The following is a 17168-nucleotide window of genomic DNA, read 5'->3' on the forward strand; positions in this document are numbered from 1 at the left end:
CAACAGTAAGGATACAAAAATATACTTACCGAAAGTTGTTGCTTTTTAGCTCAAGAGAGCTTTACCAATCAAAATTTGTCTGTTGTTTTTGTTTTCATCATCGTAAACTTTTTAGCTCACCTGATCCGAAGGCTCAAGTGAGCTTTTCTGATTAAAATTTATCCTTTGTCTGGCGTCGTCATTGTTGTAAACTTTTTACAATTTCATCTTCTTCTCTAGAACCACTGGGCCAAATTCAACCAAACCAACCAAAGTAAAAATTGGGTGGGGTCATTTAAAAATGTTCTTCTCTAAACTACGTGGCCAGAAAATATGAAAATATGAAAATTATATTCCTGACATAGGGTAGATTCAAATTGTTAAAATCATGACTCACGGGGGGAGGGCGTGGCCACTATGAGGGATCAAAGTTCTACATGGGTATGTGTAGGAAAAAAATATTTAAAAATCTTCTTCTCAAGAATAGGAAAGCCATGATTGGTGATATTTATATGGAAGCATTCATAGGTAGTGTAGATTCAAGTTTGTTCAAATCATGATCCCTAGGGGTAGAATGTGGTCACTATGGGCTATCGAAGTTTTACATGGGTATAAATAGAAAAAATCTTCTCAAAAATAGGAAAACCCTGATTAATCATATTTATATGGAAGCATCCTCAGCTTGTGCAAATTAAAAATTGTTCAAATCATGATTTCTTGAGATAGGGCCACTATGGGGGATCAAAGTTTTCCATGGGTATATGGGAAAAATCAGTGCTCTGAAACCAGGTTTTGAGAATGGGGCCAGGGCCGTTAAGATTGGGAAAATCGTGACCTTTTGGGAAATTTTGAGATACTTAAAAATCATGATATATTGGATTTTTTGTCTTTGTTATCAACTACATTTTTGTTTTGCAATACATAGGAATATAAATAGCAAGTTTAATTATTATATATCCAACAATATTTTTTTTAGTTATTTGGAGAAATGACAATTGGGAAAATTAACACATTCGATTGGGAGAAAAGGTACCTTTTTTGAATTGGGAATGGGGCCCTTCAAAGGCCCCAATTATAGACAATTGAGAGCCCTGAAAAATCTGGAAAAATCTTCTTTTGAAGAACAGCGAAGCCATGATTGGTCATATTTACATGTATCTGGAAGCATTCATAGGTACTGTACTAGATTCAAATTTGTTCAAATCATGACCCCTGGGGGTAGAATGTGGCCACTATGGGCGATCAAAGTTTTACATGTGTATAAATAGGGAAATTTTGTAAAAAAAACTTCTTCTCAAGAATAGGAAAGCCATGATTAATCATATTTATATATTTACATTCAGTGTAATTTTCTTTATGAAATCCATTAGAAATCTACGACGTTCAAATCTCTGTAACATGCGAAACCTTGTCACCACGCGGTAGAATTCACAGTAGGAACTATTTGCATTTTCAGTATCTAGGAACACTAAAATGTATATTGTTTTGACTCAATTTAATAAAAGAAATAACTACTCTGTTAAATTAATGTAAAATACAACAACTATGCATTTAAAATTAATTTGTCTTTTTTTTCTTGCAATGTTCATTTGCATTTTTTCCAACGTCACAAACAGCTCTTACATCTATTAAGCACACCAGTTCTGAAAGGCACTAAATTCATAATAAAGATTTATGAAATAAACAATTATGAAGAGAGAAAATTAGAGAATGTAAATACATGTATAAGCATTGAATTCTTATTTTTGGATGTTTTCGATCCTATAACACACCGATGACATCCAAAAATGAGAATGCAATGGTTAATTGGAAGCATTCTCAGGTTGTGTAGATTCAAAATTGATCATATCATGATCCCTGTTGGTAGGGTTTGGCCACTAAGGGCAATCAAAGGGCAAGAGAGGTGAAACTTTTTTGTTGAAAATTGTTCAAATCATGACCGCTAAGGTTAAAGTGGGGCTGCAATAAGGGATGAAAGTTATACCTTGAAATATACCACAAGAAACTTTTTAAAAATCTTCTTCACAAGACCCACTGAGCAAGAAAAGGTGAAAAGTCTGGGGATCGAGGCTTCTTGACAAAGTGTAGATTCCAAATTGTTTAATTCATGACCTCCAGGGGTAAGATGGGGCCACAATATTGGATGAAAGTTTTACATTGAATTAATTTATGAGAAAAATCTTTTAAAAAATTCTTCCCAAGAACCACTAGGCCAGAAAAGGTGAAACTTATGTGCAAGCTTCCTGAGGAAGTGTACATTCTAAATTGTGTTCAAATAAAGACCCCAGTGGTAAGTTGGGGCCACAATGAGGGGTCAAATTTTTTCATTGAAATGTAAGATTATTTAAAATCTTCTCAAGAACACTTGACTAGAAAAGATGAAAATTGTGTGAAAGCTATCAGACATAATGTAGATTGTAAATGTAATTTGTTCAAATCATGGACCCTGGGAGGAGGATGGAGCCACAATGAAGGATCAAAGTTTTACATTGAAATAAATAAGAAAAATCTTTTAAAATTTTCTTTTCAAAAACCACTGAACTAGAAAAGATGAAACTTATTTGGAAGATTCTAGACATAATTTAGATTCTAATTTTTTTAAATTTTTTTTCAAATCATGGATACTGAGGTTAGTTTAAGGCCACATTAAGGGATTTTTTAAATTTTTTTTTTTTTACAGTTTTTAGCTCTATTGGTCAGAGACCAGAAGAGCTTATGTGATAGTAAGGTGTCCGTCGTCTGTCTAGCTGTCTGTCTGTCCTTCTGTAAACAATTTTCAAAATGCTACACCTCCTACAGTTTTGATCTGATTTCAATATTACTTGGAACACAAGTAGAACTACACTAAGATAAATAATTCTATAAATCGGTTTTTGATTTCAATGAACAGTGTTGCCATGGTCACTAAAAATAGAAAGTTCTGTGAAATACTTTCAAAACACTACTCCTCCTACAATTATAGTCTAATTTCAATATAACTCACCATACAAGTAGACTACACTGAAATACAGTTGAACTTTGGTATCTCCAACACTGAATACCATGGATATTTAGAAGTGATTCAGAAGTTCCAACTTCTAATTCCATCGATATCTCAAATCCTTGGATATCTCAAAGTTTTTTCTTGGTCCCATCGAGTTCGAGATAACAAGGTTTGACTGCATTTGATAATGTTTCTTGCTTTTTGATTTTGATGAATGATGTTCCCATGGTTACTATAATTGAAATTTTTTAAAAAATTTTCTAAAAGGCTACAATTCTCCTATAGTTTAAGTCTGATTGCAATAATCTTGCCACAAAAAGAGACTATTAAACCAAGGATCAATATTCTATGTATTGCTGATGCAAAGTTTAAAGTCCAAGTGTTACTTTTCTCTTCCTTTGTTTTAAGTTCAAACCAGGAGAGCTACAGTCTTGTCAGAGACTTCTGGTTTGAAACATATAAGAAAAGTCTCAAATATCTTCTCCTCAAGAACCACTGAACCAGAAAAGATGAAACTTATATGTAGGTTTTCTGAGATAGTGTAGATTCTAAACTGTTCAAATTCATGACCCCAGAGGGTAGCTTGGGGCCACAGTTCGGCATGGAACTTATATAAGATATTTTTTTTTTTAAATCTAAAGACACACATTAAAACCATCAATTTGCAAACATTTCCATGTTGTGTGAATTTCTTTTTTTTTTTAGCATGGTTAGAGTTGACTAAAAACAGGATCAAATTTTACAAAATGCATGTATATAGGAAAAGAAATTTCTTCTATATAATGCAGGGCCATGTTAGTCTTATTGATACCCCATAGTATGTGGATTCAGAAATTTCTTAGCTTTAGGATCAGGGCCATAGTATGGGGTCACAATATTTCAAGGAATATATATATATATATATATTTAAAATCTGAAGAAGAACATCAGAGTTAAGGTAACTCAGGTGAGCATTGTGGCCAATGGGGCTCTTGTTTTAACTTGTCAACTATTGTCTTGTTATTGTGAGGACATAGTGTTTAAGTGGCCTTATTAAAAAATTCACTTTGGTCAATGTGCAGACTGTCTGAATTTTCTCTTCATCCAGGTGCTGCCATAACAAGAGCTTGCAGTGAAAGCATTGCTCACTGTGCTTGCTAGTGATGGTTGAAAGTTGAAAATTTTTCAAGGACCTAAAGTCTGATAGCCTAGCAGTATGGATAGGATATTTTACCAGACCAAATGATGGCTTACTAGACCAAATGTACATGACTGTGACATTGAAATACACGGCTGTTTGATATTTAAATTCTGAGTGTATTTAGGCAGTTTAACTTTAAAAATACATACTAGTATACCAGTATATAACACTCAAATTCCAGATTGTAACTGTGAATATGAACAACACAAGAATTTAAAAATCATTCATAATTAATTTGATTGATTGAGAAGTAATTTTTCTTTAGAAAATCAAAAAAAAATTAGAAATTTAAAAATTTGAAAGGAAAAAAATATGAAAGAGTCCAAAATGCTTTTCATCTAAACTCTAGTTCCAAATCCTGAAAAATCCAAAATTTTCTGAAGGTCTGATGCAGACCTGCATACCATTACAATTTTAGCGTATTTTATATAATTCTGTCATTGTCAATTATGTTGTTTTGCTTTCAGTACTCAAATTGCAACTTTGAACAAAATTCGGAATTTTTCCCTCATAATGGGCTCTCTAAACTCACTGATTATCACGTCTGCTATTTTGTTTTTCATAGCTATAAATAACTGGCACTGATTTTGGAACCTATATTTATCAAACTTCATACACAGGTATATTTATTAATGAGAGCAATTGAGATGGTCATTATTTTTTTTACCTTGACCTTTAATTAATGACCTTGACTTCTCTTTTCACTCATAGTATATTTATTGAATGAAGTAAAGAATTACTCCATTCAACTTCATACAGAGATAACCCATAAATCTCAGTAAGAGCAGTTCAATCACACTGAAAGTCTGTGACATTGGCCTGTATTTTAGAAAAAAAGATGTGTTTGTGAAACACTGATGCCCTTGTATGGCAGCTTATGGCAAAAGTTTAATTTTCACAAATGCAAGTCAATCTCCAAGGTCAAAGTCAAGAGATTGTCACCCAAAAAAAGGACTTGTGTCAATGGATATACCTGGTAAATATGAAAGATCAAGCACCAACCATTCAAAAATTATGGTCAAGGTTAATGTTTTCTAAAAGTGGGTCAAATTTCAAGGTCAAGGTCAAAAGGTCAAAATTAATGGTATGCAGGGGAAGACCTTGTCATAAGAAATACACATGCAAAATATAAAAGCCCTAGCACCAACTGTTCAAAAGTTAGGGCAAAGATTAAAGTTGTTTAAAAGTAAGTCAAACTCCAACGTCAACAGATCATAATTGTTAGTATCCAAAGGAAGGTCTTGTCACAAGGAATATATGTGAGAAATTTGAAAGCCCTAGTGCTAACTATTCAAAAGTTATGGCCAAGATTAAATTTTTTTAAAAGTGGGTCAAACTCTAAGGCCATTTAAGGTCAAAAATTTTTACACCCATGGGAACATTTTGTCACGATGAATACACATGTGAAATATGAACGCTCTAGCACCAACTGTTTAAAAGTTATGGCCAAGGTTAAAGTTGGGTAATTTTTGCATAAGTGGGTCAAACTCCAAGGTCATAGTCAAGAGGTCAAATATGTTTGTACCCAAAGGAAGGTCTTGTCACAAGGAATACACATGTGAAATATGAAAGCCATAGCTCCAACCAATCAAAAGTTATGGGCAAGGTTAAAGTTTTTACAGACAAACAGATGGACAGGGCAAAAACTATATACCCCCAAATCTTCAATTACGGGGGCATAAGAAAAGAATTTTTTTTTTGTTATTTAATATAATACTATTACTTCAGACCAAACAGACACAGTACATTATGGTCATGTTGCAATACAAATGTGAACCAGAGGAAGGAGTTTCATGTCCTGTTCTAGTTTCAAATGAATACAACAATGAGGCCACACCAATTTAATTTCTCGTTCGTCGGACATTTGATGAAAAAAGAACAAGCGGGCAAGCGGTTAAATAATAAAATTATTATTTTTTTGTAGGCAAAATTTTTAGGCGGAGCGTGAAAAAATTTGAGCGGACAATTACATTTTTCCTGATTTGCAGAGAAAGCAGAATTAAAATACGAAAAATATAGCAGAGATTGAATAGAATATAGCACAGAATTTCCATGGTGTGGGAAATTGAAATTAATATTATTTGAATAGTTTTGTTTTAATACAAGCGCGCGGGTCCAATGAACAAATAATTTTATTGATGTGGCCTAATGATTATTAGGAAAAGGGTCTCTTAAAATTTCAACACCTTCTTTAACTCACTGAACATAACTGCATTGCATCATTTTATTTATTTTATGATGTATTTTCAGGTTGTACTTTATGTAAACAAAGTTGGTCCATACTTCAATCCACATGAAACATATCACTACTACCAGTTACCAGTGTGCCGACCCAAAAAGGTAAATTAAAAAAAGTGAGATATATTTTTGCTCCACCCTGTATACTGCCTGGGCATGTAGTGTTTGTCTTGGCCATCTCATGATCAACTTCAATTGTCATGATCTTCTGACCTTAAAAACCCTCTGTTAGGTTTGACATCTTTTTTCTACATAGTTTATATACATGTATGTAGTTCATACACAGATACATGTTGGTGAGGACAATTCAACTGTTTCATATTTTTTTACCTAGATCTTCTGTTTTAATATGACCCTACTTTTCCTCATGTTGCAATTAGCTAAGTTTCATATAAACATATTTTCATCAAACTTCATACACTGGTATTAATGTTAAAAGCAATTTATAGGTTTATGATCTTGGACTAAATGATTAGGCTTACAATTTACATATTGGACATGGAAAGTATAGTAATGTTATAGATATTTTAGTCTCATCTCAGTTTAACTTGTTGGAAAGAACATGAGGTTTGCCTGTGTTGTAACTTGTTAAATATACATGTACTTCTCACCTCCACACAATGAAAATGTGTCACTGAGCTCATGAATTTGGTTTTACGTACAATTAATGTGGTGACCACTATTATCAATACCGTATTTGGCTGAATATAATACGCACTTTTTTCCCAAAATAATTTTATGTGAGAAAGGGGTGCGTATTTCACACCACAATGGGATTTTGATAGGTTTTTCTTTCATGTGAAACACGGCTATCATACGCACATACCGTAGTATTACCTAGAGACTTGTGCAATTTCTTGCTGTTTATCGCCGTATTTAAAACTTCGGAAAGTTATTGTTGGAATATAGACTTGTTAAAAATGTTATATTTATAACCTTTTGATAGTTAAATTAAATTTAAAACCAAGTTAAAATTAATTTGAGCTACATGTTTATCGTCTCCATGTAGGCCTCCATTAACGATGTTATTTATAGATGTTCACACATTCCTTTGCCACGTGCTTCCGTAATCATAGTACACATGTACCTAATCAGACACTCGGTCAAAAAAGTAATAAGTCATTTTTTAATGAAATACAATACAATAAAATTTATTTTAGGTTTTAGATACTCAGTGAAAATTCATTTCAACATAAACACCCCTCTATACGTCCCAATGAATGGAAGCTAATGTTGTGAACACGTGCGCTTGTCACTTGATAATTACCATTCAACACCCCTCCGGGCAGTTAAATTGTTTACTGACTCCAAAGCATAGTTTTTACAGTTAGAGCACTGATTATTTACTGCCCTTATTAATGGCCATGATTATTTTCTTTGTTAAAAAACGGGGGTTGGTTTATGATATTTCGTATGTATAAGCGTGTGTTGATTACGACACTATACACTTATTTCATGACTACGAGGGGAACAGTCAAACTGTTGTCCCGAGGTAATGGGGAAGACCTGGGAAACTGTTGCCCTCGGCCTTCGGCCTCGGGCAACAGTTTCCCAGGTCTTCCCCATTATCGAGGGACAACAGTTTGACTGTTTCCCGAGTTGTCATGAAATAAGTGTTTTATTACCTAACCTACTATATAATTTCTTAAAGTAATGATATCGACATAATAATCAATGGCCTTTAAAATACATCGACAAATGTTTGTACATGTATTATTTTTTAAAAACAAACTATTAATCAAATTCTCACACCGATTGGTGTTCAGAAAAATTAATGGATGTGATATTATCATGCACTAATAAATTGAAAAAAAAAATATGTAGTAAACAACATAATGATGTCTTGAAGATTTGAATATTACACGTGTATGGCAAAGAACTATACTGAGTGAAAGGGGCCTACATTTTCCCCAAATTACCCTCAGAAAAGGTGTTCATGGCCTCTTCTTCGAAATGATATTAAATTGATTATATATCAGGATTACTTTTCAGATGATAATTTCAAATTGAATGAAAATGCTTTAATTAATACATAATTCAATATTAAAGCTGTAAAGTACGGGGTATTAATTATGACGTCATAATGGAACAGTTCAGCCATGCAACAGTTCATTCTGTGACCAGGTAAACAGTTTTGACTGTTTCATGATTTGCAAAAACATTAAAAAGAATCAGGAAACAGTTCAAAATGCCTAATTACAATTTATATAGTAGGTTAGGTAATAAATTAAACTGTTAAACGCTTGTTAAATGTAATTTTACTTTATCTTATATCGGCCTCATGTTAAAATGATTGAGAGTTAAAAAAGGAAATATGAAGTATGTTGAAACTTAAGTGTTATAATTTACTCGTGCTCTGTTGAAAATAAGATATCCACGAAGATTACCTCGATGTATGAAGACATATATCCCACCTTTGTACATCATTTTTCACAGCTTTGGAGGTGTGTTGATAGCTACACTTTATACGCTTGTTAAATTTTGATTTTATTTTTATAACATCAACTATTTATTTGATTAATTAATTTCAAGTTCAAAAGAGGAAAATCGTAGTCTTTGATTACTTTGATGTTGCAATATCGCTTGCCCTGTTAAATTTACATAATTTTCAACATGATTACCTTAAACTAAAAATAAATATGACAACTGTTAAACTTGCAACATTATCTCTTGCTTTGTTGAAATAAAATTATTTCCACAAAGAATAGTTAGAATACGGCGACGTATTATTTCAATATCACCGTTTGCTAAAAAAAAAATTAATAATAAACTCTAATACTTTTAATGCAACATTATCTCGTGCTTTGTTAAAATAAATAATTTCCTCCAGATTGCTGCGATATGGAAAGTCAAGATTAAAAAATAAAAACGCATTTGAATAAAATATCGTGTTCTGTAAATTTTCGGCACTTTATCTCCGCGCCGATTTTCATAGCAAATTACCGCGATTTTCAAAAGTTCAGAACACCGCTTGGTAAAATTTTCTGCTGCGTATAATACAACCGAACTGCGTTTTTTCCCCCAGTTTCAGGCTCAAAAAGGGGGGTGCGTATTTTACACCAATGCGTATTATATTCGGCCAAATACGGTACTTACCACTGCCTCTGTCCATGACAATGACCTTCTGTTGACCTTAGGTTCTCTGAATAAGCTATGACTACTGTTAAACATGTTAAATGGTCACAATCATGCTTTCATAACCAGGTATTGCCTTTCACCTTGACCATTTGGACTCTAAAACCAATAAGCTGCTTCTTCTTACAAACCTGATACTTGAACAGCGAGACAGGAAAGTCATTTTGCACAATTTAAATTATATTTACATTTTCAATCCTGTCGTGGTCTTTGGTTCTCACCATTTACTTCCAAATTGCAATGGTTTTATTTTATTTTCATTTTAGCTCTAGCATATAATTAAGTAATTAGTGGGTTTGATATATTTCACTTTGAAAATGAGATTTCATCCACTTTATCAATGTTTTTAGCTTGATCTTTGACTTTTTGACTGTGAATCCAACAGGCTTCTTTGACCACCAACTATCTTTGTAGCAAATATAAGACTAAAATCAAATGGTACTTTTTGAATTGTGTTCACAACACTTGTACAGTTGCACAGTTGGACATATGGATAAAGAAGAAGACATTTTTAAATAGATCCAATTGCAACTTTGTGCATGTTGTAGTGAGAGGATAAGAAAGTGAAAGGTGTTCACAACAAGAACAATTGTAGAATGAATACAAAATATTTAAAATGAATGGAGATGTCTAAATACCTGCTGTGAACATATTAAGATATTGAATGATATTTTTTGTCATCAGATATATAGTAAATTTTAGCCACAGAAGTGTACTTTGAAGTATGTCGGTCTGCAGAAGAGTTTGGGATGGGAGACCTCATTTTGAATAATGATAAATTTTTATTTTTGTGTAAATAATATGATAAAAGAATATGTTTAATTCACATGCATAAACAGAGGAGATATTCTTGTATTTTGAGGGAGAATCCTATTTTTAAGTATCACAATTTTGAATGTTTGTATATTCACAGATAGAACACAAGAGTTTGACCCTGGGAGAGGTGCTGGATGGAGACCGAATGGCAGTGTCACTTTATGAAATCAATTTTAAACGTAAGTATTTAAACCAAAAGTCCATTTTTTAAATAATAAACAGACTTTTCTAAAGGCTCAAGGGAGTTTTTCTGATCAAAGTTTGTCCATCATCCATCATGCTGTCTAGCTGTCTGTCTGTTAACTTTTCACTTTTCTACTTCTCCAGAACCACATACTGGACCAATTTCAACCGATCTTAGCATAAAGCATCTTTGGGTCAGAGAAATTCCAGTTTGTTCAAATGAAGGGCAACACACTCTTGAAAGTGGGAAAGTCGAGAACAGGCAGAAATAGGGCGGGTGTCTTAAAAAATCTTCTCAAGTACCTCTGGGCCAGAAAAGATGAAACTAAGAGAAAGCTTCCTGACATAAATTAGATTCAAGTTTCTTCAAATCATGGCCCCAGTGGGTAAGGCAGGGCTACAAAACAAGATTAAATTTTAGAAATAAATAAAGGCAAGGATTAGTGACATTAATGTGCAAGCAATCCCAGGTTGTGAAGATAGAAGTTTGTTCAAATCTTGGCCCTTTGGGCAAAGATGGGACCACAATAAGGGATAAAATTTTTACATGGGAATATATAGGGGAAAATCTTTAAAAATCTTCTCAAGAACAATAGGCTTTATTGGACTATGATTAGTGATAGTAATATGCAAGTTTCCTCATGTAGTATGTGTTAGATTTGTTTAAATCAAGGCCCCCGGAGGTGGGTGGATCCACAACAGGGGATCAGAGTTTTACATGGGAATAATGTAGGAAAAATGATCGAAGCATATTATTTATTGAGAAACTGACGTTTTTGAAATAAGTCAGAATTCACCACGGATCGGACAATATTCACCATGCATCGGACATCCGATATTTAAACCAGAAAAATATTATACCTTGATCTCGGTGCTTTAAAATTAGTGATATCGAAACATTTTTATCTTTTATTTAAAAATTAACCTTCTCTTTAAATTTGGATGACTATATCGATCCACAAATGTGAAGAGATTATAGTTGCATCACATCGCCTTAAATAGGCTTTACAGTACTAGTAATACTAGTAATATGGCAACTCGCGCCTTTGTCTCGTGCGGGTTATCATCATCTAGTTTAAAGAAATAAATCGAGTCCACTTCTAGTTGTCATATATCGATTATTTGTATCTTCACTGAAAATTTAGAGTTTCTATTTTCTATTTCCGTAAAAAAACAGCTGTCATTTGGGTTTAATATGAAAATGGAAGTGATTACCCATGCATCGGAAAGTGTCCGATGCATGATTAATTTGTGTCCGATGTACAGTGAAATAAGCATACTAGTTAAAAACAACTCTAAAAAATATTATACAAACATTGAAGTAAAATTTTTGAAAAATTTCTGTAAAATTATCAATCATTGATAAATTTTACCTAGGTCCGACCCATTCCGTTGACGTCTATTTAAAAGAACGACAACTCTAAAAATTGGAAAATCGTAAAATTCTGGTTACTCCCCTTTTATGATGCAAAATATGACGTAATTTCAAGGCCATTCTTGTGGTATTTTTATCACAACATGAAAATAAAAATCGGCATCATTAAAAAGTTTAAATCTTCACCTTTAAGACAGAAACAAGTAAAAAAACGGGGAGACTCGGGTTCAATGAAAGTTTAATGCTTAAAGTTGTCCGAAGCAAGGTATGTGTCCGATGCATGGTTAACTCACCCTAAAGCGATTGCAGAATCTGATTTTACCCATGAAAGAAACAGTAATCCTTCTTTGGTATATTAAATAAAGAAACTTAATAGGAAAATATAACATTCTGAATAAATAAGCATTAGAATTTAAAAGGTTTAAATTCAGTATCTTTGATATTTTTAACATTTGTTAAAGAAATATATACTGATTTGTGATTTAAACGGGAAAAGGGAGGGTTGAAAAATGGACCTTGAGATACACGTATCTCCAGATTTCAAACAATTGTAGATCACTGTTATTTTACTTATTTATGTCTCAGGTTTTATAGTTTGTACATTAAGGTATATTTGGACTCAGCACAATAAATTTCATTTTATCAAATTCTAAATACTTCATATGTAAACCATTCCTACACTGTCCTATGTCTGAAAAGTGAAAGATATAAACCATTCCTATGCTGGAGATGAAGTGTTTAATGTAGCATTTTGCTGAGTAATATTATTTTTCAAAGAGCTAGCTTTTTGTTATTATTTTTTTTTAATAACAATTGAAACTATTAGAAAATAAGAACTTAAGACTAATTTTGATTAATGTATGTTGACCCTATTCTAGAGTACAAAGTGGGGACAATATTTAACTTCATTTTTTCCTTTGACCATTTAGATGTGTTAGAAATATAGGTTCACTAAGGGACTGAATGGCTAATAAGTTCATTATATCTTCTTTATCATTACAATTCATTAGGAGGCTTATAGGGAATAGAGATTGCAAATCACAAAATCTAATAGAATCTAATAGAACAGTCTATAAGAGCATTGATGTAATTTTGTCATCCTTTATCCTACTAACTAGGCACTTAAGCGATAAATCGGGATACTGCATGACTTACTGTTTTCGTAGGATCAGTCCTCTGTCATGAAGCATTACCGGTAATTTCCTCGGTTACGTTTAGTTTTTAATTGTCTAACAACTGATCTACAGAAATAAATCTTCATGTATGACATTCGAAAGGTCACCTGTATTTATTACTTGATTCCAGTGAAACTTGTAAAGGACAGGTGAACAAATTTTGGTGCAATAATTAGAATTCATGAAACTTGCTCTTGTTTTCTTTGTAATTAAATTTAGAATTGAAAAGTGTTGTAAATTTATTTGTACTTAAAAAAACTAGTATAATTTTTGTATATCTATTAGAATAAAGATAGTAGTTGGTCAAGTGATCAAACCTCGAGCATTATAAAGCCTACACAGGAAGAAACAAGACCTTTCAGTTAAAACTGAAAGGCAGCTTTCAGTGACTTTTCAGTGGCCATTTAGTCACCGAATCGCAGGTACATTTCAGCGACCTTTCAGCCACAATTCAGGTACCTTTCAGTCACCATTCAGCGGACACATTTCAGTTATCTTTCAGTGACCTTTCCGTTCCTTTTCCGTCATCTTTCAATCACCTTTCAGTGACCTTTCAGTCATAATTCAGTGACTTTTCATCAACTTTTCATCAGTTTATCAGTAATTATTCCTTAACAATTTAATAAAATTATTTACATCTTTAAATGTTTTTGTTATTCTTATTGTGATAAAAATATTCAAATACATTGAACTGGTAATGATTAGATGTGTCTTTAAATTGTTTACTGAAGTGTTAAATTGTGATTATAGACTATAAAATTTATGTCTAAATATAATTTTATTAATATTAAAAATTGCAATTCAACTATGGACTCAAAAAATTCAAAATGATTTTCTAATTTCTAATTTGTTGCATGAAAATTAATTTAGAAAAAGAAAATTATTCAAATGATAAAAAATAATAATATTCATATGATAATTTAATTAACTGACATACAATTGCCTTATTTTTTAGGTCACCTGAGTCACTCAGGTGACCTATTGCTATCTCTTTTCGTCCGTCGTCGTGCATCGTCCGTCGGTTGTAAACTTTTGAATATTTTCAGCTTCTTCTCTGGAACCAGCAAACCAATTTTGACATATAGCATCTATGGGTGAAGGGGAACAAAACTTATGAAATTTGTGGCCCCTGCCCCCCTGGGGCCTGAGGGGTGGGGCCAAAACCATCAAAATTAATGCAATCTTTAAAAATCTTCTTCTTTACTCCTAGACATTAAGCAGTCAAACTGTTGGCATGATTGTAATAAGCATTAAGCCCTCCACCAAAATTGTGAAATTCATGGCCCCAGGGTCAGTGGTTCTGGTGCTAGGGTGGGGCTATATAGATCATATAGTGAAAGTGCATTATTTCTTTGAAAATCTTCTTCTCTACTCCTGGGTATTATTGAAACAAATTGAATACATAGTTATGATAAGCAAGAGTGACTCTACCAAAATTATGAAATTCATGGCCCCAGGGTCAGGGGTTCTGGTGCTAGGGTGGGGTTATATAGATCATATAGTGAAAGTGCATTATTTCTTTGAAAATCTTCTTCTCTACTCCTGGGTATTATTTAAACAAATTGAATACATTGTTATGATAAGCAAGGATGACTCTACCAAAATTATGAAATTCATGACCCCAGGGTCAGGGGTTCTGGTGCTAGGGCGGGGCTATATACATGTAGATCACTATTATAATAGTGAAGGTGCATTATTTCTTTGAAAATCTTCTTCTCTACTCCTGGGTATTATTTAAACAAATTGAATACATAGTTATGATAAGCAAGAGTGACTCTACAAAAATTGTGAAATTCATAGTCCCAGGATCAGAGGTTCTCAGATGTTAGGGTGGGGCTCTATTACAGTGAAAATCCATTAATGCTTTAAAAATCTTCTCTGCACCTGGGCATATCAGAGGCAAAAAGAGTAAAAGTTTTAATAAGGAAGGGTATTTTTACCAGATTTTTGAACATCAGGACCATTTGGTCAAGTGTTCTGGTCCAGGCCAGGGCTCTATTCATTTGTATTCTACTGAGAGGAGTTATTCCCCTTTGCCATTTACTTGTGATAATTAATCACTGTAAATAATGTAGTTGAAAGGTTAATAGAATAAAAGAATTATGCAAGAAGTTTTACTGTATAATACAAAAAGTACTTTCATAGTTTTAATGATCATGTAGACTTGTAAATAATAGATAAATAAAAATGAGAGAAAAAGAACTTGTCTTATTAAATGTTCATCAAAGACCAAGAGAGGCCAATGTAAGAGATTTCAACAAGGAAATAAAAGAGTACAGAAGTACTGATTAGTTTGTTCACATACTGTCTGGTGAGAGTGATAAATGAGACACAGATTAGGACCTAATTTATGAACTGTTAATGAATGCTAGACTAATTATTTTGTTGATCCTGATCACTCTATTTTTCTTGCTTTTGGGCAACAAAGCTTCACCTTTCAGTTCATTTTATACTCTATGGATCCTCTAAATTGTTGTGTTATACTCAGGTGACTGTTAAGGCCCTTGGGCCTCTTGTTCTTTCTGTAAAATCTCTATATAAGCGATAAATATTTTCACATGTTTTTTCAATTTAATAATTAAGTTGTTAAATGAATAAATATCTGGAAAAAAAATCAAGGATATTGATCAAAATGCTCTTAATATAATCATGAAAAAAATGTTTTCTTATTTATTTATTTTTTTTTTTGCTGATATATAGTTTTTTCATGTTTCTTGCGTTCATCTAACACTGTCTAATCAGTAATATTGGTTTTCAGGGAAATATCTTGCAGTGAAAGAAGAGACAGAATTTTGAATTATTTATGCCACTTGTAGTAGAACCTGAATAATTATTGTAAATTTTGTTTCTTAATTGTTAAAAATCACATGATAATCTAGCTTTTAAAATATATATCGTTTCAAAATTATTTTACATTTTTTCTAGATGGAAAAGAGCTGGGTACGTTAAGACCAATTTACGGCCCTATAAAATCAGCAAAAATCAAACGCACGATTACATTCTATCAATTGTATCAATTAACTGTTAAGGTTTACCTGTGTTTGAAATAGGAATAAATTTTTCTCAACTCACGTGCCCTTTAATTTATATAACGTTCAAAACCGGTCTAATATTCCGGAATTCCCCTATTTTGGACGTTTTCCTCCTCTTCAAGTCTATATTTCGATATGGCCGCATCCGAGTATGTATGCGAAACTTTGCAGAAAGAACAAATACACTACAATTTTTAATATTAAAGAGAAAAAATAACCTTACAAAAGTGCGGCCACATCCGTTTTTACAAAAAACTGAAGTAAAAAATGCTGCATTTTTGGATAGACGTCACCTTTTCTCCACAATAAAATCTATATTTTTAAAGAAATTAATTGTTTAATTCTATATCTGAAGGGTTTATTATTTTTCTATTGTCTTTTAAATTCAATTCTGCATTTGAAAAAAATTAATTTAATACAATTATTTATGTAAATGAAAACCATATGAACCTTTCTCAGTGAAATTTACTATGGGACATTACATGTAAATTAGTGACGCAATGCATTGAAAAAAATGACGTCACAAAGAGCAATCATGTTGAAAATATGTACTTGAAACAATTTCTTCAGTCTTTGCAACTATGATAAATATTCAATCAATATTTACAGCGTGAAAAAGTAATTTAACGACATAAGTTGGGATGGTTCAGACAATCAATTTACATTTAACACTACATGTACCTCCAATTAAAACGCGCGTCTCCTTCATAGTGGACATTGACTTTATTTGACTTTAAGAAAAGATTATTTTTAACATTTTTATTGAAAATCATCAGCTTTTTTAAGCATGTTTTATTCGTTTTCAATTTATATATGTCTGGGATTCATGAATGTCAAAAGACAATAACTAACTTTTTGGGGGGGGGGGGGTTAGATTGGAAGCTTGGATTACATGTATAGCAGACACCATTTGAACATTTCTTTTCAAAACTTATCCTTGTCACTGTATTGTTGCAGATTTTTATTTGACAAAATTAATTATGTCAGAAAGGATTCTTGTGTTTTATCGCATAATCAGGATGTGTTTTATATAGCCTATGACAAAATACTTCTAAATCTGCCACTGCCGGCC

General features: G+C 32.5%; 1 protein-coding gene across 1 annotated transcript in view; it reads left to right on the top strand.

Annotated features, from left to right (window-relative positions):
- Window positions 1–17168, top strand: part of LOC133191235 (transmembrane 9 superfamily member 1-like) — a 63544-nt gene that overhangs the window by 3667 nt on the left and 42709 nt on the right. The window contains exons 2-3 of the mRNA XM_061326989.1: window positions 6393–6482; window positions 10429–10510. Of these exons, the coding sequence (XP_061182973.1) occupies window positions 6393–6482; window positions 10429–10510 (172 nt within the window). The remainder of the gene's footprint in view (window positions 1–6392; window positions 6483–10428; window positions 10511–17168) is intronic.

This window comes from Saccostrea echinata, unplaced genomic scaffold (assembly GCF_033153115.1).
Source record: "Saccostrea echinata isolate AGI-Se365-2 ecotype Australia unplaced genomic scaffold, CSIRO_AGI_Sech_v1 ptg000023l, whole genome shotgun sequence".
Classification (NCBI taxonomy): Eukaryota; Metazoa; Mollusca; class Bivalvia; order Ostreida; family Ostreidae; genus Saccostrea; species Saccostrea echinata.